Source organism: Mycteria americana, chromosome 3 (assembly GCF_035582795.1).
Source record: "Mycteria americana isolate JAX WOST 10 ecotype Jacksonville Zoo and Gardens chromosome 3, USCA_MyAme_1.0, whole genome shotgun sequence".
Taxonomy (NCBI): Eukaryota; Metazoa; Chordata; class Aves; order Ciconiiformes; family Ciconiidae; genus Mycteria; species Mycteria americana.
Window position 1 is genome coordinate 41152000 of NC_134367.1, and position 27287 is coordinate 41179286.

Sequence of the window (27287 nt, forward strand, 5' to 3'; positions counted from 1 at the left end):
CTGCTTTGCCACTCTGGGAATTGCTTTGGGTTTTGTTATCGAAAGATTTTGTTATTGAAGATAAAAAAGGTGACTGACTGCCATGAGGGACAGCAGTTGCTCTATGGGATTTCTCTGTATCTCCCTCTAAATCCATCGCTCTGAACCTGTGATTTTCCTCCTAGCCATGTTTTGTAGTTACCTGTTTCTTAAGTTCTGCTGGGCCTTAGTTTGGCTGCTTCCTTCTTGAGAAGGGAAGTGAGCTCTTGCTTTGATGAAGCTATATAAATAAAGCATTTTTACAGCCTTTAAAAGCATGTTGCCCTCTGTGAGCTTAGCTGCCTCACAGCAGCAAGGTCTTGGGCAAATCTGAAAGCTTGCAGGTGAGGAAACCGCTTGCCTTTTGATTGGTGAAGGAATTTCCAGGTGAATTGATCAAATATTCAGAACTATCACATGCTGTGCATATCCTGTAGAATATGTTTTGTTTGATAGGATGTGATGGATCTTTAGAATTAATCTGTTCTTTTAAAAAGGGTCACACAGGATTTTAGCTCTCTTCAGTTCATTAAAATGCATGAGTCTTGTACGTTTGCATGAATTTAACTAAGTTATTCCAAAAACAGTGCTACAGTAAGCATTTTAACCTGTTTTTCTGCAGGCTTTTAAAATACACACTTTGATCCTTATACCTGCAGAAGTCAGAAAGCCCAGTCTCTCATTTACACATATTTGGGAATAATGCAGGATTTGGGTTTTCAAAATTTTGAATTATGTTTTGTGAAGTGAATGTGGATCTGGAAGTTACTGAGGGAAAAGGCGGGGAGTGTGAGCTGGGCAGGGTCTAGGTGACGTGCATGCGAAGCACTTCATAGGAAAGCTGTCTGAGATGGGGCCTCTTACCTGTTGCATGGAGTAAAGTCCTGTTAACCAGGTTAATTGCGAAACTGCCCAGGCTGAAGGAAGAGTGAGCATTTAGATTTGTCCTTACTAAGGAGCTTCTCCGTGTTTATTTGTGGCAGCTGCTGTACAGGTAACTCTCTTAATGCTACAAAAATTATATATAAAAAGGAGACAAAACAGTGCAAATACAGAGAAGAATGTAGTAAATTAATGGGTGTTATAGTATCAATACTGGCATTTGCTGTTTTAGTACCTGATTTATATGATAAAAACAATGTGTGTATAGGGATTAAAGGGAAAAAAAACCCACCGAAACAATTAATGGGTGTTATAGTATCAATACTGGCATTTGCTGTTTTAGTACCTGATTTATATGATAAAAACAATGTGTGTATAGGGATTAAAGGGAAAAAAACCCCACCGAAACAAAACTACATCGCTAACAAAATTTGTTTGCCCAACTCTGAAAGCACTGATCCCCTTATGCATCTGGAGGATAAGCAGACAGCACCAATACAATTTCTTTTGTTCCGCTTTTCTCAATTTCATCTTCAGTGTAGTAATAATTATCTACAATGGATGATAGCTGGCTTGACAGGAACTGTGAGTCAAAATGATTTCCCGGGCAGAGGCTCTTTCAGGTTTTTGCCAATTCCTTATTGTCTGTGCTGGCTTTCACGTCTTTACCAAGAACAGCAACAAAATGCTATGATTCAAATATCTGAAACAGTAGCTATTGTACTGCTCTTAAAATCTCCTTAGACTACGTGGTTTGAATAGGAATTGTTGACATTCAACAACAAGAAAAAAATGCACTAAAAAGCCAAAGCCTGCTGTGAGGCTGCTTAACTATTACTAGGGAAAGTTAGTTCTTTGTGAGCAAAGCCAGCCCTGCCTAGTGACAGTTGCTATGTAGGGCGCGGTATTAAGGCTGGAAGAGGTCACTTCATACAACCCTCCCTCATCGTCTGCCTACAGCACGTTACTGAGTTGTCAGCATGTGTGAATACTTATCTGAAGGCAAATGTTTCAGCTAACTTGGTAAAAAGTAATGGCCAATGATTTTTCTCTCTTCATCGGCTTGCGTGTTTTCTGTAACAAACAATAAGTGTTTATGCCTGCAAGCAAGAGATCTATCAGGAATAGAGTTCTGACATTTTAGTAACTGTATTACAGAGAAATACTAGAATACCACAATGATTAGAAGTCCTGATCTGGACTCCTTTGTTTGTTGTGCCGTGTGTTCAAAAATAATACCACCACCACCTTCCAATGCTACTTTTGATCGTATTCGGGAGTATAAGCCTTTCAGAACACGTTATTACACTCATCGTGATATACTGGGTAAGTTTGTTTCTGAAATCGTTTCCTCACAGTCTGAGATTTAGGAAAACTCCAAGAGCTGTTGTATCCATCTGTTCTTGACAGTCATGAAGGCGTTCACATCTTGGTAAGAAAGAACTGCACTTACCTTCTGAATATTAATAAATCCTGCATATTCAGAGGGGGGACAGGGTCAGCTGTCCTGTGGTGCATGAAGGCGTGCAGAGTTGGGCATAATGAAGTGCAAAAGAGAATTAGCTGTAAGACCATTAGCAAATGTTTTCTAAGGCTCAAGTAGTTTGGGAAGAGCTGTGCTTGACTTAACATTTGCAAAGATCATCCCCTCATCCTTCAACTGGACACAGTTGGGATGTTTTATCCTGAATCCTACCTTCTTATACCTGATTCTGGCTGCTGACCTTAGATAGAGGCTCTGTAGAGCCTCTTAAGGTTTGATTTTTTTTCTGGCGTACCACAACCATAACCTCAACGATAAAGGAAAGCATATGGTAGCACTCATATGTTTGAGGATCTAGCAAGAATCTGAAGTCTCTATATGCTATGCCTATTTGTCATAGAGGTTTCTGATCAGCAGTGTATAGTTTTGTACAAATCATGTCGTGCATTTTAATTAATGTGCGTTGTGAAGAGGAGTGTGCTTGGTTTCTATTTTAAACAATATCAAGAGATTATCAGTGTACTGAGAGCCCCGGCAGCAGGGTGAGTGCCATGCATGTCTCAGAACACGAGGCTTCAGCCCTGTGTCAACACACGCGGTGTCAACACACGTCCAGAAGGGCAGAGACCGTCTCTTTTTAAATTTTTTTCTCTTTACTGCTTAATATAATGGACTGGGGAAAAGCTATGCAGTCAGAGCACAACATGCCTGTTGCTAAGATTTATGCACTGTTGGACTTCTATTTTGCTGATTTAAATCAGTTGACCCCTTTGTCCCATCCTGCTACTGTTTTCCTTGTACTTCGTGTTAGCTCCATGAGAGGACTCTGCCCACCCATGTGGGTAGGGGGAGAAGACTGGAGTGAAAGAGGGAGACTTAATCCTCCAGTGGCTGTGTGAAAGCTAGATCTCCTGTGGCTCTATTCCTTTTTCATTTTCCTTTATAATAACCCAGGAAAATGTGACTCTCTGGCCCTGTCAAGCACAGAGAATGGGATCCAAAGCAGTGCCCAGGCTTGGCACTGAGTAGGAAAGGCGGAGGGGAGGACCTGAAATCCCACTGTTGGGGGGGAGTTTTGGGTTGCAGAAAGGTGTCTTTATCCACCTCCCTCTGCAGTGGCTTCTCTTCTGGGCAATCCTCGGTGCTGAAGACCAGCCTTTCAAATGAGTTAGCAGGGCTACCTGTCTGCTTTCACAGCGTGTCCCCAGGAGGAGATGGTGATGCTAACATCTTACTTAGACCCCATCCGTGTTGCTGAAGGGAGTGTCCCTGGCCTAGGCCCTGTGAAGCAGTGTGGCTCACCTCCATGCTGCTTGGCTCCCCCTTTCTAGAAGGGATTAGCTGTGGTCCTGCAGCACTGGGGCTGCTTGGGCCCTGGACAGACACAGCAGCCCTAGAGACAGAGGGATTGCTTTGTATGTGCATGCTCTGTTCCAAACACCTGAAATATTCTGCCACATCTGAGAATACTTATTGTGTGCCCCAAGAGTGGCATGAAGGAATCCGAGGGCATCTCGGGGCAAGAGACCTCGCTGAAAGCCTTGGAGGACTCTGAGGGCCCAGGGAGCCAAAGAGGGCACTGTCTCACCTGTAGCATCTAAAGGGAGAAAAGCCATCCCCCAAGCTGCCATGAGGTTTGGTCGCAGGCAGAAACAGGTGAATCATTCCCAAGGAAGCTGAGGACTGACCTATTGCTGGTGTGGTGTGGATGGCCGTCAGGACAAGGAGTCAGGAGGGACACCCGTGATGCTCTCCTGTTGTGCAGCCTTGCCTAGAAGGTGAGAGTTGGGTTCAGCTTCTTATTACATTTATAGAGCTGCACAAGCAATAATAATTGTGTTTTCCTATATGTGAAATGAGCGTGCGTGTTTTTTAGCCTTTTGATTTTTAATTCAGCTGTGGAGCCAAGCAAAGGGGTCAGGAGAGGGGCACGGATTTCTGCACTCTGGTTGTTTGCTGTGCATGATCTGCTTGTGTTGATTGTGCAGAGATTGGAGCAGACATTCAACAAGAACAACATGAAAAGAAGGAGGCAGAGATACAAGAGCGCATTGAAAAAATGAAAGCTGAACTTTGGTCTCAGGTAAATTAAATTATGCTCCTGTCATTTAAAGGATGATTATTCTTTGGAATAATTGCTATAGCATAATGATGGTTAATAAAGAACTTTGAGGTCACTGCTATAGAGCTGTCATTAATTTCAGCTCCTGCTTTGTTCACAGATTTCTGTGTGCACGTATTGCTCCAGTTTCTGATCACAACAAAGCATACTTTGAATTAATAACAAATTTTACATCTGGTCTGAAAATGGCCTCTGAAGCACACAGAAGTTACCAGTTGTTAAAGCTGTTCCCCATAGTGCTATGTAAGATTCTGAAACTGCCCTTTATGTTATATATATGTATAGTTGTTACAACTGTGGTGGCTTAATGCTATTGTATGGCCACATTTTAACAGGAATCACTGTCACAAAATTGCCAAATGGGCCAAAATGTATTTTGCCATCTGGTTTTAAATTTAACTTGCTCTGATTTCTTAAATAGAAAATACAAAACTATTGATTATGTAACCTCTGCTTCATCTTAATAGGATGTTAATAGAATGTGAGCAGCTATACTTAAATAATAACTTGTTTTAAAGGCTGAAATGCACAAGGAAGATGCAGTGAATAAAGCTCTCGAAGAGGCAGCCACTAACCACAGTGCATTTGTACAAGACCTTAAACAAAAACTTGGAAGGGAATTAAGGGTATGAACCCATTTGCTTTCATTACCGTGGAAATAGCCAGCATGACAGAACCATATGTTTGACAACCAAGAATGTCATTCTATGTAAAAAAAAAAAAAGTGTTTTTTTAAATGCTTGCCAGAACCAGGGCCTTCATTCATCTGAGATTTGAACTGTAGTGCCAGGAGAAGTACTTGGCCTGAAAGATGACTGGCTTTGTCTTTGTGCTAGATGAGATGTGAGCTTGAGCTAGCTGGATTTTTAGTTCACTTTCAGCACATTTCACATTTTTTTTAATTGAATGATGTTTGTGCACTTTGTTGAAAATTCCTTGTCAGGCCTTGATTCAGCCAGCCACTGAAGCTGATTAGGCGCATTTGTTAAGGGCAGTTAAATATGGGCTTAACTTTCAATCTGTCCTGAAGTTTCATGTCCATCGAAGCTAGAAAGTTGTTTAACTGATTTGCTGAACCTGGACCCTAAGTGGGGTGGAGGAGAAGGAAAACTGCCAGCATATGTATATTCCTAAATGAATCACACCAACTGTAGCTTTGTATTTCTATATATGCTTAGCACATGTTTTATATGGCTGTTTGGATATCTGAGAAAAGACTCAGAGACAGACAAAGAGAAAGGGGGCAACTGCCTTCTGGATCTGAGCCTTCCTGCTTTATGCACCACTTCACAGGGCTTTTTACTGCTAGAGCATCTGAGCACTCCTCAGTCAGGCATTACGCAGTCCGTCTAACACCTGTCATCCTTAGTCTTGCAGCCTCGCACCAGAGCATGAAGGGTGCACAGAGAATTGTTGGAGTGTTTTGCTTTGGAATTTTATTTTATACAGATAGCTATTTAGAAACTTGTTTATACTGCAGGCAGTCAAAGCAATGTGCTTGGCATCTCAAGAGGAAAAGCAGGGAGGTTTACAGTGGTCGTAAGTTTCCGGCAGAGTTCATTCCATTTTATGGAGCTGTTTTCCAAGGGAGCTCTGTCTTTTGCAGTTATAGCATCTGCTGACAATAGTTGACAGAAGCTCAGTTCCTCCTGTTTAACCATTCAATTACTTGCCATTAAGCCTATTATATATCTTTGTACACCTGAGTGCTCAGGATTTGAACATATACCATTTGTCCTGATAACATTGGCTCCAGTGACTTAAGGACTAGGGAGCAGATACAGAATTATACAGCTGAAACAAAAGAAGAGGCAGATATAACCAAAGTAATTGGAAGATGTTTTAGATTTGGTGGTTTGTGTTTCTTGCAGTTTATTTTAAGAGGTGTGTTAACAGTGAGCTAACTGCTCACTAGCAGCTAGCTTGGAGAGGTGGTGGCAGAAAATTTACTCAGCTTCTGTCTAAGCAAACAGATAGTGGCGGCCAACAAAACATATCACTGAATGAGTGAGTGAAGTGGGTTTTTACGTGTAGGATAGGTCAAAGACAACTGCTTTCAGCTGATAGCCTCAGGAATGGCTTTTTGCAGCAGTGCTGATGTGGCTGTTCCACTACCACTAATGGTCAAATGGTTTTAGTTAGGCTTCTTGTAGGTGGGTCCTATTATTTGTCACTCCACTTGCCAGCAGTAGACAACCAACCAGTATCCACAAAAATACACAGAATACAGAGCTTGTATATGGCTGTGCAAGAGATTTAGGGCAGACCTCATGTAACTCTGCTCATCCTGTATTAGAAAACCCACTAAGATCTAAGCAGCCAGAGCTTTCCCAATAGTGTTTTGCCACTTCCACACAGGATGCACTTGTCAGGGGTCTTGGAAAGAACTGTGAATGGTGGCAAAGCAGCGTAGATGACTGGGCAGTGAGTTAAGGGGGTTGGATTGCTTTACTGGATGGTCAGGTGTGGCATGGCCTATAATGGCAACAGAGGTATATTGGTATGTATTGAGTTGACTGAGGTTCCAGATGTATATATGCCCATCCAGACAACCTAAGATTAGTGTTGTCATACCTTTATGTATCAGCCCAAGCAATAGCTTGCTGACAACTATACCAAGGACCAGGCTTCTTTTCCATCGCGCTCTAAAACCATGCCACCAGCCATGTGAGCTTGCGAAGAAAATACATCAGGGAACTTTTTGTGCTTTATGTAGAGAACATGGATGATGTGGAATGATGCTACAATAAGTGACTGTAATTGCCCCGTAATATTTTCCTAAAGTCTGTTCTGCTGGGCTTTGCTGCAGATTGTTTGAAGACAACTGAGCAATAAGCTGTTGTCACTACTTATATCTACTTTTAACTTTGCTTAAGGAAGAGGTGAGGAAGGCAAAGGCAGAGATGCAGCAGTACATGGAGGATGAGCAGAAGAGAGAGGTTGAAGCTGCAGAGCAGCGTATGGCTCACAGACTTCAGCGCGCCCTCATGGAGTGTGCCCGGGAGAAGATGCAAGCAGTGGCCAAAGCCAGGAAACAGGAGAGGGAGGCAGCCCTGAAGGAAGCAGCCAGACAGCACAGGTGTTCTTAGTGTTTCCCCCAACTTGGCTGGCAAACATGCTGTGCTAAAGAAAATGACCAGAATTTCATCAGCATTGCTCAGATGTGGGTCTTCTAGGAAAAAATGGGTAGACCCTTTAGAAAAAAACTTACTTGGAAATGTCAAGTGACCAGCAAGAGTTGCAGGCTCACTCTCTCTCTCCCACGCCCCGTGTAGAAATAAAACGTATTTTGTTCCTAAAAGCAAGTATCACAAAGCCAACCAAGGATCCAAAAGTTTTGCTTTTTATGGCTGATTTAGGATCATCAGAAGTAAAGATCTCAGGGGCCTCTTGTGCCATTCATGACACCTTATGCAAAACTGAAAAAGATGTGTTCATATGGAGATCTGCAGGGCGCAGGAGATTCTATCCATATAGATTAAGCATTGTGAGTTAAACAGCTTTGATGTCAAAATAACAACACACCCCTCTCCCTTAAGAGTAGAATACATTTCATTTTTTGACAGAACAAACAACAAAATAACACTATATTCTCACAATGAAAAGATCAGTTCAGGTGTGTTCCTTTGTAAGATGCCTTTTTTTTTTTTTTCTGAACAGAGTCACACTTAAGTTTTGATCCGTTATTTAATACCTTGATTTTCACTATTAAAACTTGCCCTTTCTGACAAAGATAAATCACATTCCGCATAAAATTAGCTGGTCTCTTTAACTTCTCATGTTAGCAGAGTTCTGTGAAAATATCTCCAGCAAAGTGGAGGGAGCAATAACAGGGGGCAGAAATTGTTTTCTCTACATTGAAGTATTTCGCTCAGTAGCCTTAGTGGATGCCTGATGCACCATTGTTTACATGTCCCTGCGCCAACTCTGGTGAATAGCACACATAATGTTTTGACTACATAATATAAATTTTATGTTTTATTACTGATGTGCTAGCACAAAGATGTTCTCCGTACCACTTAAACAAAATTACAGATGAATCTGTATTCTATAAATCAGTTCTTAGATTTCACTTCAAGACAGCATTTTTACTTGAGGGCAGAATTGTTCAAAGTCTATTTGAAAATCAGTGTGTACTTAATGAAGAGTGAACTAGTAATCCTTTATATTTTTAATTTGGAAGCAAGCATCATTAAATTATTGCTGGATGCGACATGCAGAAATACAATCTTCTGCAGCTGCCTTTGTCTGCATCATCAGTGGCCGCCTTTTACCCCATTTTGTTTCAGAGGTCCTACATCAAGTTCTGATTTCATGTGTATTTATAGTTGAATAAGAGAGGTTTTACAACAACCTGAATAGACTTAAATTGTTTTTTAAATAATCTTTAATAACAGGTGTTCGCTACAAATCCTTTTTTTTCTTTTTTAAATAGAAAACACTTAGAGCAACTCAAAGAAGAAAACATGTTAGCTGAGGAACTATATCGTAAGAGTATAGAGCAATTAAACAAAGAAAAATGTCATGAGATTAATACTGCCCTGAGTATCACACAAAAAGAGAATCAGATTGAGACTGAAAAACAGCTCAAAGAAGCAGAGACCCTACATCTTGATGAGCTGGAAAAAGTGATGGTTACGCTGAAAGCAGCAGAAGAACAGGTAAAGACTCTCGTGCAAAAACTGGAAAAGATGACAGATTGGAAGGACAGCCTGGAAACTGAAATACAAGCAACAAGACAAGCTTTTCAAAAGTATATTGATGCCACATTTCCTAACCTGTCCCCTGGACAAGCAGATTTTATTCTGCCATTCAGAAAAGCATTTAAGCAGAAGGACACCCCAGAAGAAGCAGAGGACAGTGACGGAATGTAAGAGAACTAGTATTAGAAGTGTGAGATTCACAGCCATGGGTAAACAGAACTACAAATAGGTGATGCTGAAAAATAAATTCATCTCTGTTCACTGAATTATATGAGTGTGGTTAGAATGATACAGAGAAAAATCACCACCACGATATTAAATAATGAAGTGATGAGCCATTCTTAGAAATTATGCATTAATTTTTGTTTTACAAATGCTAAGGCAGAGGTTGGAACATGTAGCACTTGAGGAGTTTCCCACTGAGTCCTTCTTGAGAAGGAAAAAATCTGAAAATCTGATCAGAAACCCTGTTGCTTAGTTAAGCATCAGCGCTTGGACTGTGAGGGCTGTTGGCTCTGCCCCTGAATACTTGGGTGTAGAGTAAGATACACAAGCTTTGAACACCTGCAGCTTAGGTTCTGAGATTTACAGGGCAGTTATTCGATGTAACAGTGTGTATGTCTATGTAGAGTACTTGCAAGTGAGTGGTTACATGGTCTGAAAACTCACCTGGCTTGAGAGACAGCTTTTGGACAAAAAGTGTGTGCCAGCAGGCATGCAAAATAACTTTCCTGTGGGAGGACTCAAGTTTATCTATTCACATGTGCTTGAAGCCTGTGTGGCTTTAGGCCAGCCTCAATACATTGATTTGGTCTGAGATTCAGCCTGCCGAAACGTCTGATTTGTCTTGACTGTGTAATAAGACTTCTCACAGCATTTGCTTAATATTCACTAAAGCTTTCTGTCTGTCATCTCATTTGTTACCTGTTAATCTGAAAACACTGTATAGCATCTTGAGTGTGAGCTGAGGAATGTAAAGGACCTGGTCTTTACTGTAGGTGATAGAAAGTATAATATGGTGAAGGAAACTCTCCATAGGCATCTCGTTTAAGGGAATTTTTAAGAGAGCAATCTGTGCAGCCTTCTTTTCCTCATGCTCCAAAACAAGCCCAGAAAACAAAAAAGCAGAATAATCTCACAGATATCCATCACTCTAGCAAACTAAGCAGTGAAGACAAGTGGAAGTCACTGGTTTCTCATGGAACAGTTTAATTCATATAAAATACTTCAAACAGATATTTGGCACTGTCCTGGTTTCAGCTGGGGTAGAGTTAATTTTCTTCCTAGTAGCTGGTATAGTGCTGTGTTTTGGATTTAGGATGAGAATAATGTGATAACACACTGATGTTTTAGTTGTTGCTGAGCAGTGCTTACACTGGCCAAGGACTTTTCAGCTTCCCATGCTCTGCCAGGTGCACAAGAAGCTGGGAGGGGGCACAGCCAAGACAGTTGATCCAAACTGGCCAAAGGGCTATTCCATACCATGTGACGTCATGCTCAGTATATAAATGGGGGGGAGTTGGCCGGGGTGTGGCGATCGCTGCTTGAGGATGGGCTGGGCATTGGTCGGTGGGTGGTGAGTGGTTGCATCACTTGGGTTTTTTGTTTTTCCCTGGGTTTTGTTCCTCTCTCTCTCTGTCTCTCTCATTTTCCTTCTTATTACAATTTTTTTTTTAAATTATTAAACTGTTCTTATCTCAACCCACGAGTTTTCTTTTGGCTCTTCAGATTCTCTCCCCCATCCTGCCGGCGGGGGGGAGGCTGAGCGAGTGGCTATGTGATGCTTGGTTGCCGACTGAAGCTACACCATGATGGGCACACTCTGGCACTATTTCTGACATAAATGCCTGTAAAACCTTATCTCATTGAATTGTGGAAGCTCTTTCTGTGGAGAGCTGATGCTCCCTGTGCATTTCCCCTCTTACGCTCCCAATGAAAAGAATCCAAACTTCATGTTCACTGTTGTCTAATCAAATGCATAAACTACACAGAGCCCAAGATAAAACTTGTGTTTATATCTTAAAAGTTCTTCAGCAGTCTGAAATACTCCATAAGCTCTATAAACCATTTTTTTAAAGAAAACGTTTACATGTGCATTAGGCATAAAAGTCTTTTGAAACTACACGAGTAAAATACTGGAACTAAAGTACTGGCAGCTGCATCATGAAATACCTAAAGCTGATGAATGCTCTATGTTGGGCTAGCTGATTAAAGGCTCACCTCAGCACACACTGTGGAGCCCAGAGGCACAGCGGCAACTGGGGGGACCCCAACAACCCAGTTAGAGGAGCGAGCCTCCAATCCAGCCCCTCCCGGGGCATCCCAGGAGGGCATCAGCCCCACGGACTGGGAGTGAGACCCATCACCATGAGTCAACGGGAGAGGCTTTCTGGAGCACCTTGCAGACTGGGGGTGGATACAGCCTGGAGGTATGGGACTCCTTACGGGATGCAGGGAAGAGCATCTTGGGATTGTACAGGTATTGTACAAAGGCTTATTATGGGATGTTTATGGAAACAACCAAAGGTGGGGAAAGGGGGATCAAGGTCGTTTGGGGAAGAAAAAGAGTGGCAAAAGAGAGGGATAAAGGGATAAAAGAGGCTGGTTACATGTAAACGGGCTGGTCATAGCTGACCATGCCCTGCGCCTGATCAGTGCAGTCTGTCCTGTCTTCTCATTGAACTCCATTTCTAACTTTTCCTGGGTGCAGGGCTTTCTCTGTGTGCACGTGTATGCATGGAGGTCTACCTGCCGGCAGCTGGAGTTGGACCACAGATGACAGGGGCTGTGGGCTCACGGTGCCAGCAACGGGAGAGACTGGAATGCATATTATGTGGGTACGTATGTCAATGTGCAATCACTAGCAAATATCAAGACAGGCTAGCTGACAAATAGGGTAAGAGGCGTGGGAGCCAAGTGATGGAGTGGCCATAAATCTAAGATACTGGAGAGACCAGACCGTCTGAGATTTGGCTACTTGAGGGACCAGGTGGTCAAAGCCAGTGACTGGAGAGGCTGTGAGGTCTGAGGGTTGGCTGCTGGTACGATCGTAAGTCTGGACCAGCTACCAGACATGCTGTTTGCATGCCTGTGTCTGTGCATGAGGCAACATGAGGGGCAATTCTGCATCTTGTATGTCAGAAAACCAAGATGATGATGAAGTGCTTCAACTCCCCTTGAACAAACAGTACAAGTTCTCTTACAGTGATAGATAAGTAGATTTTTTGGTTCTTTGCTACTGGGAAGGATATAATATAATCATCATATATTTCTGCAGTGCCTTACGGTTCCAGAAATTGTTTCAGAAAAAAATAAGTCACCCTGTCTTACAGGGTTAGCCCACTTTTTATCTGGAATACAGTGGCAGTGACTGATACAGACTGTGGTGGCTGTCTACAGAGGTAAATGTTCTCTGTGGTGGACCTTAGTCCTGGGTACCTCAGTCACCCAGACAAGACCAAGGGCCCCTGTGAGTGCACATCCCAGGCCCCTCCTGACCTACAGCCCTGGGGACATGTTTGGAGACAGGTGGCAGAGGCTCAAGATCTGGTCAGCTGTGTCTACACATATATATATACTGCAGGCATGCTCTGGGGTGGACTTACTCACCAGTGTATGCACAGCATATAACAGTCTGTCAGACACTGGCATTGCTTCTCATTGCCTTTTGGGAAAGGAAAAACATTTTGTTTTACTGCTTTCAAATGTCAAGGTGAAGTTTTGTTGGCTCTGCTTAGAAACAGAATGTCCTCTTAAGTCTCTCTGCTTGGCTGTGTAGAGATGAAAGGAGCCACAGCTTGGCCTAAGTGAATAGCTTCTGCAGTATAAATGGATAGACAAGATAGCAAGCAGTAGAATTGCTATGGGACCTGGAGAGCCATTTGCCATGGATACTGCTTGGTATTTCAAGAAAATATTTTAGAAAGTAAAATATCTAAGTCTGATTTAAGAGGGCATTTTTCCCCTTCTAGTTGTACTCACTGCACGATATTAATTACGGTTGACTGGCAAGCTGAAAAAAAAGGCCGTTTTTCATATTCTATCAGTTTCTGCATGTCAGATACTTAACTAATGAAATCTGTGAGTACATGAGCTATTGGTAGCTAATAAAAATCGGGAGTTCAGACATACAAGCAAGCCTTTCACTGCATGAAGCAGATACAGCATATGTTTGTTGGCTTGATTTTGTTCCTGTTTGAGAAGGATTGCAGCATGAAAAGTAACACTATCCACTTTACTCTGAATCAGAGAGAGCGTGAATACATGCTTTTTGACTGTTCGTCTGAATAATGCAAATAAAGAAGCTTTCAGATAACATCTGGATGCTATGGTGCTGGTGATGGCACATATTGACGGCAGAGTGCATGAGACAAAACATGGGGAGCTGTAATGCTGCAATGCATAATACAGAAAGTAGGATTTCTCTATTAGTTATTCAGGAGATGTCTAAAATTGCCAGAAAGTACCATAGTCTCAGGAACAGTGAAACTTTCTGTCTAAGGCAATGCTATGAAAGACTGAAAAGTGGGTTGTCTAATTACTGTAGCTGAGCAGCTGAACTAGTAGGGAGCTGTGGAGTACGGCTGATAAGCAGCTAATTAATAAACTAGAGACATCTTGCTCGTTAGTCCCTCAAAGGTCTGCAGAAGAGATCTGTGATGTCTTAAAAGGAGGATATGCAGATTGTGAAATCTCTGAATGCCTGGCATGGAGAAATGAAGTGTGAAAGGAACTAATGATGCTGGTAGCATTTGGAGTGTAAGCGCACGCTGTCTGTGCGTGTGAGGCAATTAAGGAACCGCAGCGCCTCACGGGCAACAGACCACAGAACGAATACACTCTGTCTATGCATGGATGTAGCGTACCCACAAGGACATAAACCGAGTAATTGTGATTTAAGTTCCTAATGTGATTTCCTTTGCTGGGCTTAATTAACAACAGTTCAGTGTTACGTTTGCTGCTAGTTAAAATACAGATAGAGTAAAGGAATATGAGTGACTAATCGCAAAACACATCAAGTGACTGGTGAGAGATGCAGATGCTGGAACAACTGGCATTAATATCAGCTAGTAGGTACAGTACATGGGTGTTTTGGGGATATCTAGGAGAGGATTCTGCCCGGGGATGTGTTGGCAGTGACCAGATGGAAAGACAAATCCTAGAGGAAGAATGGGCCAACAACAATCATAGAAACATCCTGGGGAGTGAGGAAACCTGTGCTTCCTTCATTGCAGTTTACTGGGACTGGCAGTTAACACGTCACCTTAGCTTTCTTTGGGCCAGTGAGCAAACGAAGAGTTAGATAAACAGCTTGACTAACAACAGCTAGTAAACTAACTCCAGGTAGAAGGATAAGTAAAACTGCTGTACCCCAACTGTGACATGGCCTGCCCAAATCTTGGCTCTTCTTCTAGCTGATCATCAACAGTTTGTCTTGTTACCTATTAAAACAGTCTCTAGCACTTTGTTTTGGCTTCTTCTAAGAGTATGGCTGTCTTGTCCTTATTACTGGATCTTGCCTTTCTTTTGCGTACTTGGACTTTTCCAATATACAGCTGCCTTCCTCTGTTATGCTTGACCTAAAACTTGAGTGGCTCGAGAAAAATCCTACCCATCAAGGTATCCGAGCACCATATTTTTCCATTATTTTTCTCATAAGACACATTCTTCCTTCCTCTAATAAACTTTCCAAAAGGCACAGGCACTTTCAGTTTGCTTATTTGAAAACTTAAGGCACGCTATAAATGGAATATTGCTGGCCGAAGTTGAGCTCCACTTCATTCTGTCTTCTCTCGCAGCTTCTCGGGAGCTTATACTGCTGATTCCAGATTAATTGCAGGGCTCTGGGTACTACTGCTGCTAGCCACAAAAGGCGCAGTCCCTTCCCTGTGCTGCCTATGGCATCCCACAAAGATTTCTGATTGTTCTGGGGTTTTTTTTCCTTACCTGCCACATACTGCAAGTATTAGGTTTTGGAAAAGGGTAATTTAACTCTGAGGCTAGCATCTGGCCTACTTTGACTCTATACCTAAGGTGTTAACCATCTTTGATATGTTTCTGATAGTCCCTCTTTAGTGTGAGGTTTATAATCCTTATTTATACCCAGTTCTGATTTTCAGTGTGGATTTAAAAGTCAGTGACCTGGACCTTCAGCCCGAAACTTTACCTTGAAGAATCTTATAATTTCCTTATATCAGTATGAATTTGATGCTGAGACACTTAGCTATTCTAGTGAGCACCTGAAGCCCTTCTGTGACATTCCCTTTAAAACACTAAATCTGTCTGTCTGCAAGAAATGCTTATTTCTGGGTCAACTGACTAGATGGTTTCGTCTCATCCATAAAACCTGTTTTCTGCTCTCCTGCTTCTAGCTGAACAACCTCACCATTCACATTTGGTGACTTTTCAGGTGTTGCATCTCATTTCTCAGTTACAAAGGACATTTCTAATAGCAATAATAATCTCTACTTCAATGTACCCTTTCCTATATTTTGAGGAAACTGATTTTCTGTATACTGTGGTATTATAAACACCTCCTTTGTACATAGGAATGAAATTTTGAGACTTTTGAAATAAAGGTCATTGTAATAAAAGGAAATGAATTCTTAGAAAGGTTACCTGGACTAGAACATTTAATTGCATTAAACCTTTAGAACTGACTGTTGTGAGAAAATGACTGGGGACTCGACTCTCAAAATACTGTTTGGCAGGATACACATTGTCTTATGTTCCCAGCCTGACTTGATAAATGATCTACATAAGCTGTTGTTTACAGACATAGCTTTAAATAGCCTTGGAAAGTGTCTCTTGAAGGTCCCAAACCTCTTCCTCAAAGGTCTAACATCTTACTTCTGACTGCCAAATACTTGCTCTTTCTGGCTTGTGACTTTCACTGGCTGCAAGGATGGAGGAATCAAGATGCCAGCACTTGTTAGCTAATGTAAGCTAGCTAGAAGGTCTCCCTAACCATATTTTCTAGATTCAAAGCTTAATTCAGGGGTGTTCAACAGGTTTTCATAAAAAATTAATTCAAACAGAAGTGTTCTTAGATGGTGCAAGTAACGTGTGTGTGAGTAAATGCATTACTGCTGTGCTCATGCCCCATTCCCTTTAACCTAACTTCTAACCCAGGAGATATGGTGAGAACATGATAAGTATGTTCCTTTGTCCTCTGTGTCACCACAGTGAATCCTGGGCAGGCCACCTGGATACAAGCATATTCTTGCTTGTGAGTGCATGGTTATGAGAATGTGAGTGAAACCAATTTTGTTTTAAATCAAATTTGCCCATGAAATGTAATAGACAAGAAAAGAGCCCTTTGTGTTTGTGGAAGAGGAAGGTATAACACTGAAAAGGTACTGCAAACGGAAATCAATGCTTCTTCAAGTTTTTTCATTAGTTTGTCGTTATGTAGAACCAACACAGAAGGCTTTGCGTAACTGCACTCTCAAAGCCAATGTTCTCAATTCTCATTTAGCTAGATAAAAAAGGTGCCCTTTTTCTTTTGGGCACGGGCTCACAGTATTTAAGGCACTTTATGGCTAAGGTTGCTTTACAATCTTTATAGTAACACACATGGGTGCAAGATAATGAGTTAGAAATGAATCATTTATACAGCTCACCTGGTACTTCAGCAGAAAAAGTATGAAAAATCCATAGCAGAAACTTCTGGAGGCTCTTGCCCAGTTATAGTAGGAGTTGCCATGGTTGAACATGTATGTAAGTCATCTGAAGATGGGCAGTCCTAGGAAAAGGAAAGTGTAGCTTATGGCACTTATGAAGAGGACCTTTATGAAGAGTTGCTGGCAAACACTACAGGAAAGTGTCAGAAAATATGGGAGGCCTGCAAACTCACTAACCCAAAAGAGCCAGGGTGAATGTGTCTCTGGTATGTCAAAGCACTAAACTAGGCTTGAAATATTTTCAGCATTGGCAAGGCTAGTATCTCAATGCCAGCTGGGTCAGCACTGAAGCTCGAGTGTGAAAGTTCCTCAAGGTACTGCAGGGCTACAAGGCAGCATTAAAGATAGGATCCTTTGGGGGTAAGTCACAGTACAGACTCTCCCCATTTGTACAAAAGGAGGGTTTTCTCATTAAAACTGGAAAGTTACTCTGGACGTGGAGCTACATGTTGAAGGCAGACTGTGCCCCTTCACTTTCTGAATCAGGTAATAAAAGTACCCTCTCCTTGCTAAACAGTCATTAGCGTTGCCTTCAGGTAAGGCCACATTTTTCACAGAATGAAGTGTCCCATAGTAAAATTGGATTAAAGAATTGTCCTCCCCACCCTCTTCTTTTATTCTGGCCCAACCGTTTGCTGTGGTGCTGTGAACTGGATCAGGGACCTGATTCGTCTTTAAAAGGGGAAAGTTGAGAGTCTAGGCAAGACAGATATATGTAGATCTTTTGTTATAAAACAGGACCTTTGCTCTTGATTCAATAGACAACAAGGTAAATGGTTGCTGGCATGTTTAATGCATTATCACCAGTCATGTGGGGAATGCAGAGGAGGAGCTGGCCACTGCTGTAATGTTGGTGTTAAGCTTTTCCTAAACTCTTTCACGTCTGAGATTGACCCTATTTTGTTTTGTGGTTTTTTGTTTTTTGTTTTTTTTTTTTTACAAAACTTGTTTCTCCACTAGAAACTGAAAGTCACATTAGTGATCACTTGTGAGTAATAACTTGGCTGAGTCTAGGTTTAAAGTTAACTACCTGAGGTGTGTTTCTTTACAGGGCAGCTCTTGAATTCCACAACAGAAAATAAAACAAATTGTAAATGTGTTTGTCTTCTGACTTTCACCTATAAATATATTTAACCCAAACATTGCATCCTTGTGCTGATGAAGAAGAACCAGAAAGCAAAGACAACAGACGCCACCACTGTGATGAGGAAGAGGAGGCAGTTCAAGGAAATAAAAAATAGCTGCATCTCCCATTTCTTAATGTGTTTAATCAATATCAGAAAATAGCTGTTAAACCATTATTCTTGTAACCAGCTTATATTAGTTACCCATTCTATTTAGGGACTGATTAAATATGAATAGTAATTTGTCTATGGATAACTGAGAATGGAAACTGGGTAACATTCAAGAATATATATACATTCAATAATATCCATCTCTTGGTTATTAAACAGATAGTGCTCTGTAAAAGACTTGCTGACGTCTCCTGGATAAAGACTTCTAAATGGTTTGGAATACTCTATTTGTTAATGAGACAAATCTGATCTCCATCACAGACTGGACTGATTCTTTCTTCTATTACAAACCACGTTAGATGAAACTGATTGCTGTAGTCAAGAGCAGAGACTTCCCATGCCATCTCACAAACCATGTGAAAGAAACTGTGTTTCAAAGCATGACTTGGATAAGGCTGTAATATTCGGTTCAGTTCAGTAAGCTGAGCTTTATAAGTGAAAGACTGGAATTACTAACTTTACTGCCAAGTAAAAGTTCTTATGCTTTTAATTCTGCTGCCAAAAGGGGGCTGTATTGGCAGGGTACTGGAGAGTTGCTGGCTGACTTTGCTGGAAACGTTGCAATGTTACAGAAACCACCAGCCACCCAGTCTGCTGCATATGGGACATGAACTGCAGTTCACTGACATTATTACTGGTCAATTAGAGATGCACCCATGTGACTGAGACCTTGATCTGTGTCTATGCTGTGCAAGATGACACATGCTCTTGCAGGCTTCCTAATCCTGAACTGAGCTCTGTAGAGACCATCCTCTGCAGGGCTTTCACTGAGGACAATGAGGAGTTGGATTTCTTTCGTAGGATGACGTGGGGCCACTATAATCTTGCCAGAGGATTCTTGGGAAGCTGCCAAAAAAGACAGCAAAGTTTTCTTTTATTCCATTCAGAAGGAAAATAACCTGGGATTCTCTACACACACCAGCAGAGCTCTTTCAGCACGTGCCCCAAGTCTTTGTAGCTTTAAACCCAAGGTTAAGATGTTGGAACATGCACTGTTCAAAGATCCTCCTGAACAAAAAGCTTCTAATACTGTAAAAGCCTGAAAGCCTTAGCTTCATCTGTTCCTTTGCTTGGTTCTATCTAAGCAGCAATATGTTGAGTGACTTGGAGTAGGTCTTGAAAGTCTGGCAGTGGAAGAAGACATTCATGGTGTTGAAAGACTGCTTGAAAGAACTGAGCTCATTTGGAAGTGAATAATATGGGTTCAACTCTATAAGCCCTATAAGTTTCTAAAGCTTTTTTTTTTCTTTACTAAAATTACTTTTCCTTTGAGAATACTAAAACTGCATATCTTTCTTTTCCTCTAGTTAAAAAAATGTTTTTTGAATACTGTAATCCTGAGCATAAAATCAGTACACATCTTATTTTAATTGCCTTGCAGCCTTACTTAGGACAAAAAGATCTGTACTTCTGCAATTTACTCATCTGTTCTCACCCAAACGCTGGCACAGGAAGCAGACTGGAAAACCTGAGAGGCACGTTATTGTCTAAAGCCCAAGGGAACAGCAAGGACCATTACGACCCCACGGGGAGAATGGAAGCTGGTGTTACGTGGTGGCTTTTTCTTGGTTCTCAATATGTTCCTGGCAGGCCTCTTTCCTCTTGGACATGAATGTTTTGGTAAATCCAATTTATGGCATTAAGGAGTGTCTGAGTTCAAACGCGCTGTGCAGATTTGTCACTGTGAGCAAGGCTCCCAGCACTGCTGCAGATCTCCTTCCACAACTCCTGGCACTAATGCTCTTACAGCACCTTCTAGTGAATTATCTTTTAAAAGTTGGAATTGTTCTTCCTGTAAAAAGTCTTGCAGGCCTGATACTAACCGTAATGTGCTGGAAAAGCTGGATGTCAGCGGGTATCAGTGTGACTTCTTACTGAGGCTGGCAAAACTCTTCTCCTTTCCCCTTTCCTTCTAAGCTATCTTAATGAATCTGATGTGTGTGGACCAGAGAAATGGTGAGTCTGCTGAGACTGTCAAAAGGATTGACAAGAGTTTAGCAGCCACCTTCTTGAATGTATGCTGGAGGCAGGAACTTCCTGAAGAATATTTTGCAGCAGTGTCTTTCTCCCTCCCCCTGAAGTGACCGTCGTGCGGTGTCACTGTATGTGCACACACAGTATGTATGCAGAGGGGAGGCACAACATTTTTTTTTAAAGTATTTCAATGGTTTTGACTAATCTGCTGGAGTCAGAATCAAGGAAACCAGAACCAGCACAGAAATGTGTGAAAGCTGGCAAACTAGCATCTTTGGGGAATTACAATACACATATACAGTCCTCTTAGCTTTATTTCACCCTCACATGCATCCCCACGCTGTATGCATAGCCCATTTTTCTTATCTGTTGTATTTTCTTCTTCTCTTCTTGGCTCCAAACTGTGGAGATGTTCACTCTGCTACTGTCAGTACAGATAAGAGGGAAACACCTTTCCTTTAGCTGCAGGCCTCTAGTTAGCCCCAAGTCTTCCACAGAACATGGAAACAGCTTTTTGCTTCACATGCTGGTCAGAAGCCCCTTCTGCAGCTCATTGCAAGATTGCTCCGAGTTACCAGCGTAGGGAATTTTTTACAAGCAAAGTAGTCCGATGACTGCCTCACCCCCCAGATAACCACAGATGTGGGTGCTAGGAATATCTGTCTTCATTAGAAGTAGGGGGTGCAATGCAGGAACAAAGCAAGAAGCTATTTCATGCCTGCCCTGAGTACAATAACATTCCAGTCTGGTATTGTGTAAATGTTTGATCTGCTGCTCTTATTTTAAGGTGTGGCTTGGGCAGGTTCTACTTGATTGGGACATAAAGAGGTTTACTGCCAGATATACCCATTGATATGTAGTTATTAACTCAAGCTTTTGGGGAAGTTTTACATTGTGGGTGTTTTTCAGGCGCTTCTAGAAGAAGTCTTTTGTAGAGAGGATACAGATCTTAGCAGGCTGTAAACTTATATAGTTTCTTTTGGTAGTCTATATTTATTTACCTATTTAGATGTCTGTTATCTAGAATGCTGTGAAGCCTCCAGCGTAAGCAAGAAGTCAAAGAAATGACCAGTGGTCTTTCAGCAAAGCGTCCTTCTAGAGTTTCACAGGTACTTTTGAGAGCAGCTTGTGCATTCAGGGTTGTCCACAAAGCTTAAAAATAAGCTTTAATGCCAGTGTGGCCTTCCTTCAAAAACTCTTACTCTAGGAGGAAGAGGATATTCTTCAGGTGAAGTAAAAGGGGATGTCCTTTTGCAGAGCAGTAGAGCTGGCTGGAGGGGTTGAAGGTCTTCTGAGGTAAAGAATTGCATCAAGTGCAGCCACCAGGCTTGGAACTGGCCTGAAAATCCTTGCTTTGCTCAGCGTCAATTTTTATAAATCTGTAAGTTACTGCTTTGACAGTGTAGATCAAAGCTCAATCCTGAATTCTGTCTTTGTGAAATACACTCGTGTCAATACTTAACGGGGGTTGTCTCTTAAACCTCAGCCTAGAGGCCACTTACATTTTAAATTAATTCTATCCCTAATTGAACTTTGAAAAGAGGTTATGAAACCTGAAGTTTCAGAGTTATGTTTAAGTCCTAAATTGTCTTTAGGTTATAGCTTCCAGTGAAGCTGCAGGTAAAATCTCTGGAAGTTCTCAGCCTGGTGTGTGCAAGCTTGAAGACAGCTAATGGGATGTGTCTTTTATTAACACAGATTAATCAGTCCTTCAAACACTATAGAATTTTACTATAAAACAAGAATTTTACAATCAGATTAAGTTGATAATTGAGAGACTAAAGGAACTATACTCACTTCAGAATAGAGAAACTACATGCAATCGAGCTAGGAGCAGCATTTCAAGATCACCACTGCTTAAACATCAGCAATATGGTGACACACAAGAGGAGAGAATTAAATGAAGTGCAGAAAGGTGAACAAAGCCAGACTAGAGAAGAAGCCCACAGAAAACTAACTAAAGCCACAGAAGAAAAGCAGAACAAGAACTTCCTTGTCTGTCCTACAAAGCTGATCATACCCAGATGATCACCCAGATAACCCAGCTTAACTATTTCTAAGAACAAGTATCCTGTGTCCATTATTGGGGGGCTTAAGATTGAAATAGCATGAAGTTGCACATGTATTAAGCTAGAACTAGCCATGAAGAATAGTATAAAGAGACTTGGTTGAACAGAGAGCATTATGCTTTATGGTTAGTTGGTTCAAAATTTGTTTCAGTGAGGTAATCCTGTTCAGTTTTCAAATGGAACAACACAGGGGTTCAGCTAGGCAAAGGAAATCAGATTGTAACAGAAACTATTGTGAGGCGCTTTTTTTTTGTGTATATATATTGTGTTTAAGGGTGTTTGTTTTAGCTCAAAAGACCACCTGACAACAAATCTAAATTGTCTTCTGAAGCAGAGCCAAATATTCTATAGCAGAGGAAAAAACCAAACTCAGATCTTTGGAGATTTTAGTGGATTATCTATAATACCTCTTCTCTCACGTGCAGAATGCCCACAATTTGCAACACTGGTGTGGGATACTCATCTAGGTAGGTGAAAGTCCTTACGCCACCCTCAGAGCGGGATGTAAGTAGCTGTTTCAGGAGTCACAAGACTTGCAAAAGCTAAGAATTCTGAAAAGTGAATAAACTATATGCAGTTCAACCTTGAAAAGATTGCTTGGCTACAGCAGGAATGAAAATGAGAGATTCACTTGACCTCCCTCTCGGTTACAAGATAGCAAGGGCACTTCTCCTGAGAGGCGAAGCACTGGCCATACCTTCTCTTGGCCCATGTCTGGGTGGGCAGAGGAGTTCATTGTTGCTTGGGCTTGGATTGAAGATTTGGGCTACAAGGTAAGACCTAGAGTCTGAAAGGCAAAAACAGGAATGGAAATCGGGACAGGTCATTTCCCCACCAGTGAGTGAGTTCTGCAAAGATAAAAGGAAGGCTGCAGTCAGTAGAGGCCCAAGTCAGGTATATGAAGTCTTTGTTTCTAATGCAGCCAAGTATAACCAGTTATCTAGTTAAAAGACATTTAAATACCTACTAGGAACTCTGGGAGATGTCAGTTAGGATGCTCTGGGCTTAAAGATATTTCTTGCAGCTCTCCACTTTTCTTGGCTGATGCTTCGGACCAAGACACCTATTAGCATGCTACCTCCCTTATGTGCGGGTATCCATATATGCATGTCAAGATGCATGTAACTTATTAGTAACCTTCCTCCTAGGCACCACTACAGATATCTGTAGGAGAAATTCTGATTAAAATGAGACTTAACGTTGACAAAAAACCAGGGTTGTTGTGTAGAAGTGTGGTCTGCTTCATGATGAGGGGGTTGTGGCATTGCCTGGTGACTCTCTGGAAATGATGACTACCTCTGACACTTCAAGGGAGCAGGGCATGCTCATGGCTGATAGTAATGTCTTTTGCATCCTTATATCTCCACAGGGAACTGTTACAGAGGAAACGCCAGAGGAAGCAACTGGAACAGCTTTGGCAGCAAGAACTCAATGCGAATGTAGGGTTTTTCTTTTTGCTTTTTCCAAGTAGTCCTAGATGTTGCAAATGACCAGCTGGAAAGAGCTGCCCAGAACGAGGGTTTTTGAAAGCTGTTGCTTCACGTTATATTTCTCAGTAAAGCAATGTCTTGCTGCAGCACATGAGAGCACTTGTCTTCTCCATCTATTAATATTTAAAACTCTTTTAATCTGCCATTAAGACTTACTGTGCTCAAACTGATTTGCCAGCATACCCATTTCTAACTGCCCCCAAACCGTAAAGGACAGGTATTCTCTTCTCAAAACCCTTCTGAGCTCTGTGCTGTGGTTGTGCACTGGAGTCAGTCTGCACATCTATATGGCTTCCAGCCTACGCTGTGATAAAGACTCAGAGAAAACTCCAGTTTCACTTCAGTTGTCTCCTTGTCATGGGAAGGAGCTGAATGGGAGGTCAGAGAGAGTCAGCGTGGTAAACTGTCCTAGCAAAGGACTTTAAAAATTTCTTACAAGACATGCCTTTGGTTCAAAGCAAAACCAACTGTCCTTCTCAAATGTTTGTGCATGCCAAGGAACAGGACTCCTGTCCTTGTTTCAGCAAGATGGACTTAATGACCATGTCTAAGTCCTTTTCAGTCACATTTTGTTTCTGTGGTTAAATGGTTACTTCTACGTCACATGTTTTCTGTACTTGTAATTTCACAAATTGGTTTCCTATCTCCTCAGGGTATTTTCTATCTAAATATTATTTTCATTTCTATTATCAAGATTAGCTGACATGCCAGATTGAAAAAACAATCACAGCTGGCCAGTGCTGTGTATCTGTAGAAAAGTCTTAGAATTCATTTCTAAACTAAAAGGTAAGAAGAAGTGCTAATTCAGCAATCCTTCTGGTTTTCTAAGAGTTACCAGGCATCCCATGAAGTTAAAATACCACTTTTTTTCCAGTCCTTAGTGCTGCTTTTGAAGATCACTACAAACAGGCACAGCTCTCTAAAGAGTTATTCTGCCAAGTATTCAGCACAAATTAACAGGATCTTAAGCCTTAATAGCTGCTCTAGGGGAGAGAAGCAGCACCGGGAATAGACTTGCTTTTGGGCAACAAAATTCGGAATTTTGGAGAAGGATTTGCAAATTTGTACATAACTGCAAGGGTATCCATTTGGTTCCCGGCTCATTTCTTGACACGGAGAAAACACTGCAGGGAGGGCTCTGGAGTAGTGTGGATAATAATCCTCTTGCCCTCCCTGTCTGATTCACTGATCATTCCCTTCCTTTCTGACAGATGAATGAAGAGCATCTTTATACATCAGTGAGCTGAGCGAGAAGTTAATTTACAAACTGTGGAATAATCACATTCCCATTATTAGTGCATTTTTTCTTCTCCACTAGTGGAGTCAGAGCCACAGCAGCATTTTTCCTGTAAGATTCTCTCTTTCATCTGTTTACTGGATAGTTGTGTTTCCATAACTTTGGAAGAAGTGCCTATAGCCTGAACTGAGAAGAAAGTCCTCAGTCCTGGATCTCCTGATGGATCCCATCAGTGTGGGGTGCTGCCCAGCAGTTGTTTCTTACACTTGTTCAGCTCATGGGAAAATTACTGTGTGGTTTGTTTGATTTTTTTTTTTTTTTTTGCTTTTGCATACTGGTGGGATTTGAGGCTGTTGCAATGACTCATCTTAGCATTGCACAAGAAGGTGGTCTCCTGTAAAAAGAATATTAATGTTTCTGAATCATTATCATCTGTACAGCTACAAGGACGAGTTACTATCTAGCTAACCCATGAAACAGCAGTGTGTGCTTCTGGCCGAACTGCAGCTCTTTTGAAACATAACTCAGCAGGAATATATGGCAACTACTTGATCTATATCAAGTAGTATATGTTAAGTCCTGGGTCTAATTTTCAGCGGGTTTTTTTTGGAGGGATGATTAATGGAAAAAGCTCTTGATCTGTGTTATTTTTATTAATGCCTTTGACTGAAATGTTAATGCAATGTTAATATTGTTTAGGAGCCTTAGGTAGTGATTCATCTGAATACAGCTGAATAATGCATCTTTTGCAGGAGTTTCCAGTTGAGGCACTCAGTGATGGTATGTCTGGAATCTCTCTGCTCCCTCTGCATGGCAAATGCCAGAGCTATCAAGGTTTGAAGGACAAATAATTTTGCTCCGCACCCTTTTCTGTAACCTGGCAAATACACTGCATCCATTGTGCTTGCTAAAGGATCCAGGCTAACAATAGTGCATTTATTAACTGGGTTTCTATGCTTCTGTTGTTTTTTTTTTCCCCCAGAAATGCTCAAATGAAGGGTAAACCTTTTGTGCCAAGTTATCTGTGAATGAATTTTTTGATTTCTAAGTTAAAAGCCAAATTTGACTTCTTTGTCCAGCAAAATCTTGCTGCCTTGGTGACACTTTCACCCTGGGGACAACTGTCAGCTTCCCTGATCTGAGTTCCCTGTACAATGAGTAAGTCTAAGCTCCCTGCTAGGTACCCTCATATTGTAGTGGAAGTCTGATATAGTGGGAATTAGGGGATACACAGCGCTAACATACCCAGACATCCCTTCTTTACTGCAGCAAAATGATGGAGCTGGGAGAAGAAAACAGAAAAGCAGTCTAACGTTCCTTTGCCATATTCTAAAAGGGATGCTCAAACCCTTAACGATACCCTAAAAAATTGCTATAGTTACCATCTGGGATTCCCTTACGTGTGAGCCATTAGTCTGCACTGTGCCTCAATGAGCCTGAAATGATATATACCTACTACTTATATAGCTTTCCAGGAGAGTCCTGGAAACTTAAAATAGCACTGCACACTCTTGTGTGAATGTGTCCTTAAAGCTGAACTGGTCAGCACTGTCAACCAGCAGCACGTGGTGCTCCAAGCAAGGCAGCACAAGCACAGAGGCCTCCAATTGCTGATGTGCAGGCTTGAGGAGGAAGAAAGAATAAAAATTCTTGCATCAAAACATTCCCAGCTTCGAAACTCAGTTTTATTGTGAACTAACAGACAAACTGAAGAAGGTGGCATGACACGTCTGCCCTTGCAATGTGGATTTCTGACTGTGAGACTTTTGCGTGTCTCCTTGGGAATAATAAAAGCCAGATAGATTGAGTGTATTTCCCTCTTGAAAGAGACAAGCTTTTCATTCTTGTATGAATACAGGCTTTCCTTGCACAGCTCCTTCGGAAGAACCAAGTGTAATCAAGCGTATATTAGTTTCTGCATCAAGGTGCAAGGTAGTTTCAGGACTCTGAAATGTAGCAAACAAAAACCTGCATCGCACAGCTTATGTTTTAACTTCAGAGATGAAGAAAGGGACAGTAACTCAACTTCTGCTTGGATCCCGCACTGTCAGCTGTAAATCCCTGCACTTATGTGTCATCTTCAAAGAGCTTTAGCTGGTGCCTTGCATCGTTTGTGACAGCAGGAGACCTTCAGGCCAGAGGGCTGGTGCTCGCTCACAAGCAGGTCACCCAGTCAGAGGAGGCCTGAGCACAGAGAGAGGCTAACTGAGCTGGAAGGTCAACTTGATTAGTGTCTCTTTCAGACGAGCCATGAGTGAGAATGACTGGAGGATTAGTCATTGCAGAATCCCTTGGTGAATGTGAATGTGTTAGTGGAGCTCAGACAGATTCG

The 27287-nt window shown here is 41.7% G+C and overlaps 1 protein-coding gene across 1 annotated transcript; it reads left to right on the forward strand.

Moving 5' to 3' along the window:
* Positions 1-2078: 2078 nt before the first annotated feature.
* C3H6orf163 (chromosome 3 C6orf163 homolog) lies at positions 2079-9432 on the forward strand. The gene is made up of 5 exons (XM_075497306.1): positions 2079-2226; positions 4372-4466; positions 5024-5131; positions 7382-7584; positions 8941-9432. The coding sequence occupies exons 1-5, from the start codon at positions 2079-2081 to the stop codon at positions 9377-9379; spliced, it is 993 nt and encodes a 330-aa protein (XP_075353421.1). The 3' UTR covers positions 9380-9432.
* The last annotated feature ends 17855 nt before the right edge of the window (positions 9433-27287 follow it).

Coding starts and splice junctions, on each gene's coding strand:
- C3H6orf163 (XM_075497306.1), top strand. CDS start 2,079: ATGATTAGAAGTCCTGATCTGGACTCCTTTGTTTGTTGTGCCGTGTGT. Junction 2,227..4,371: donor CACTCATCGTGATATACTGG/GTAAGTTTGTTT, acceptor TTGATTGTGCAG/AGATTGGAGCAGACATTCAA. Junction 7,585..8,940: donor GAAGCAGCCAGACAGCACAG/GTGTTCTTAGTG, acceptor TTTTTTAAATAG/AAAACACTTAGAGCAACTCA.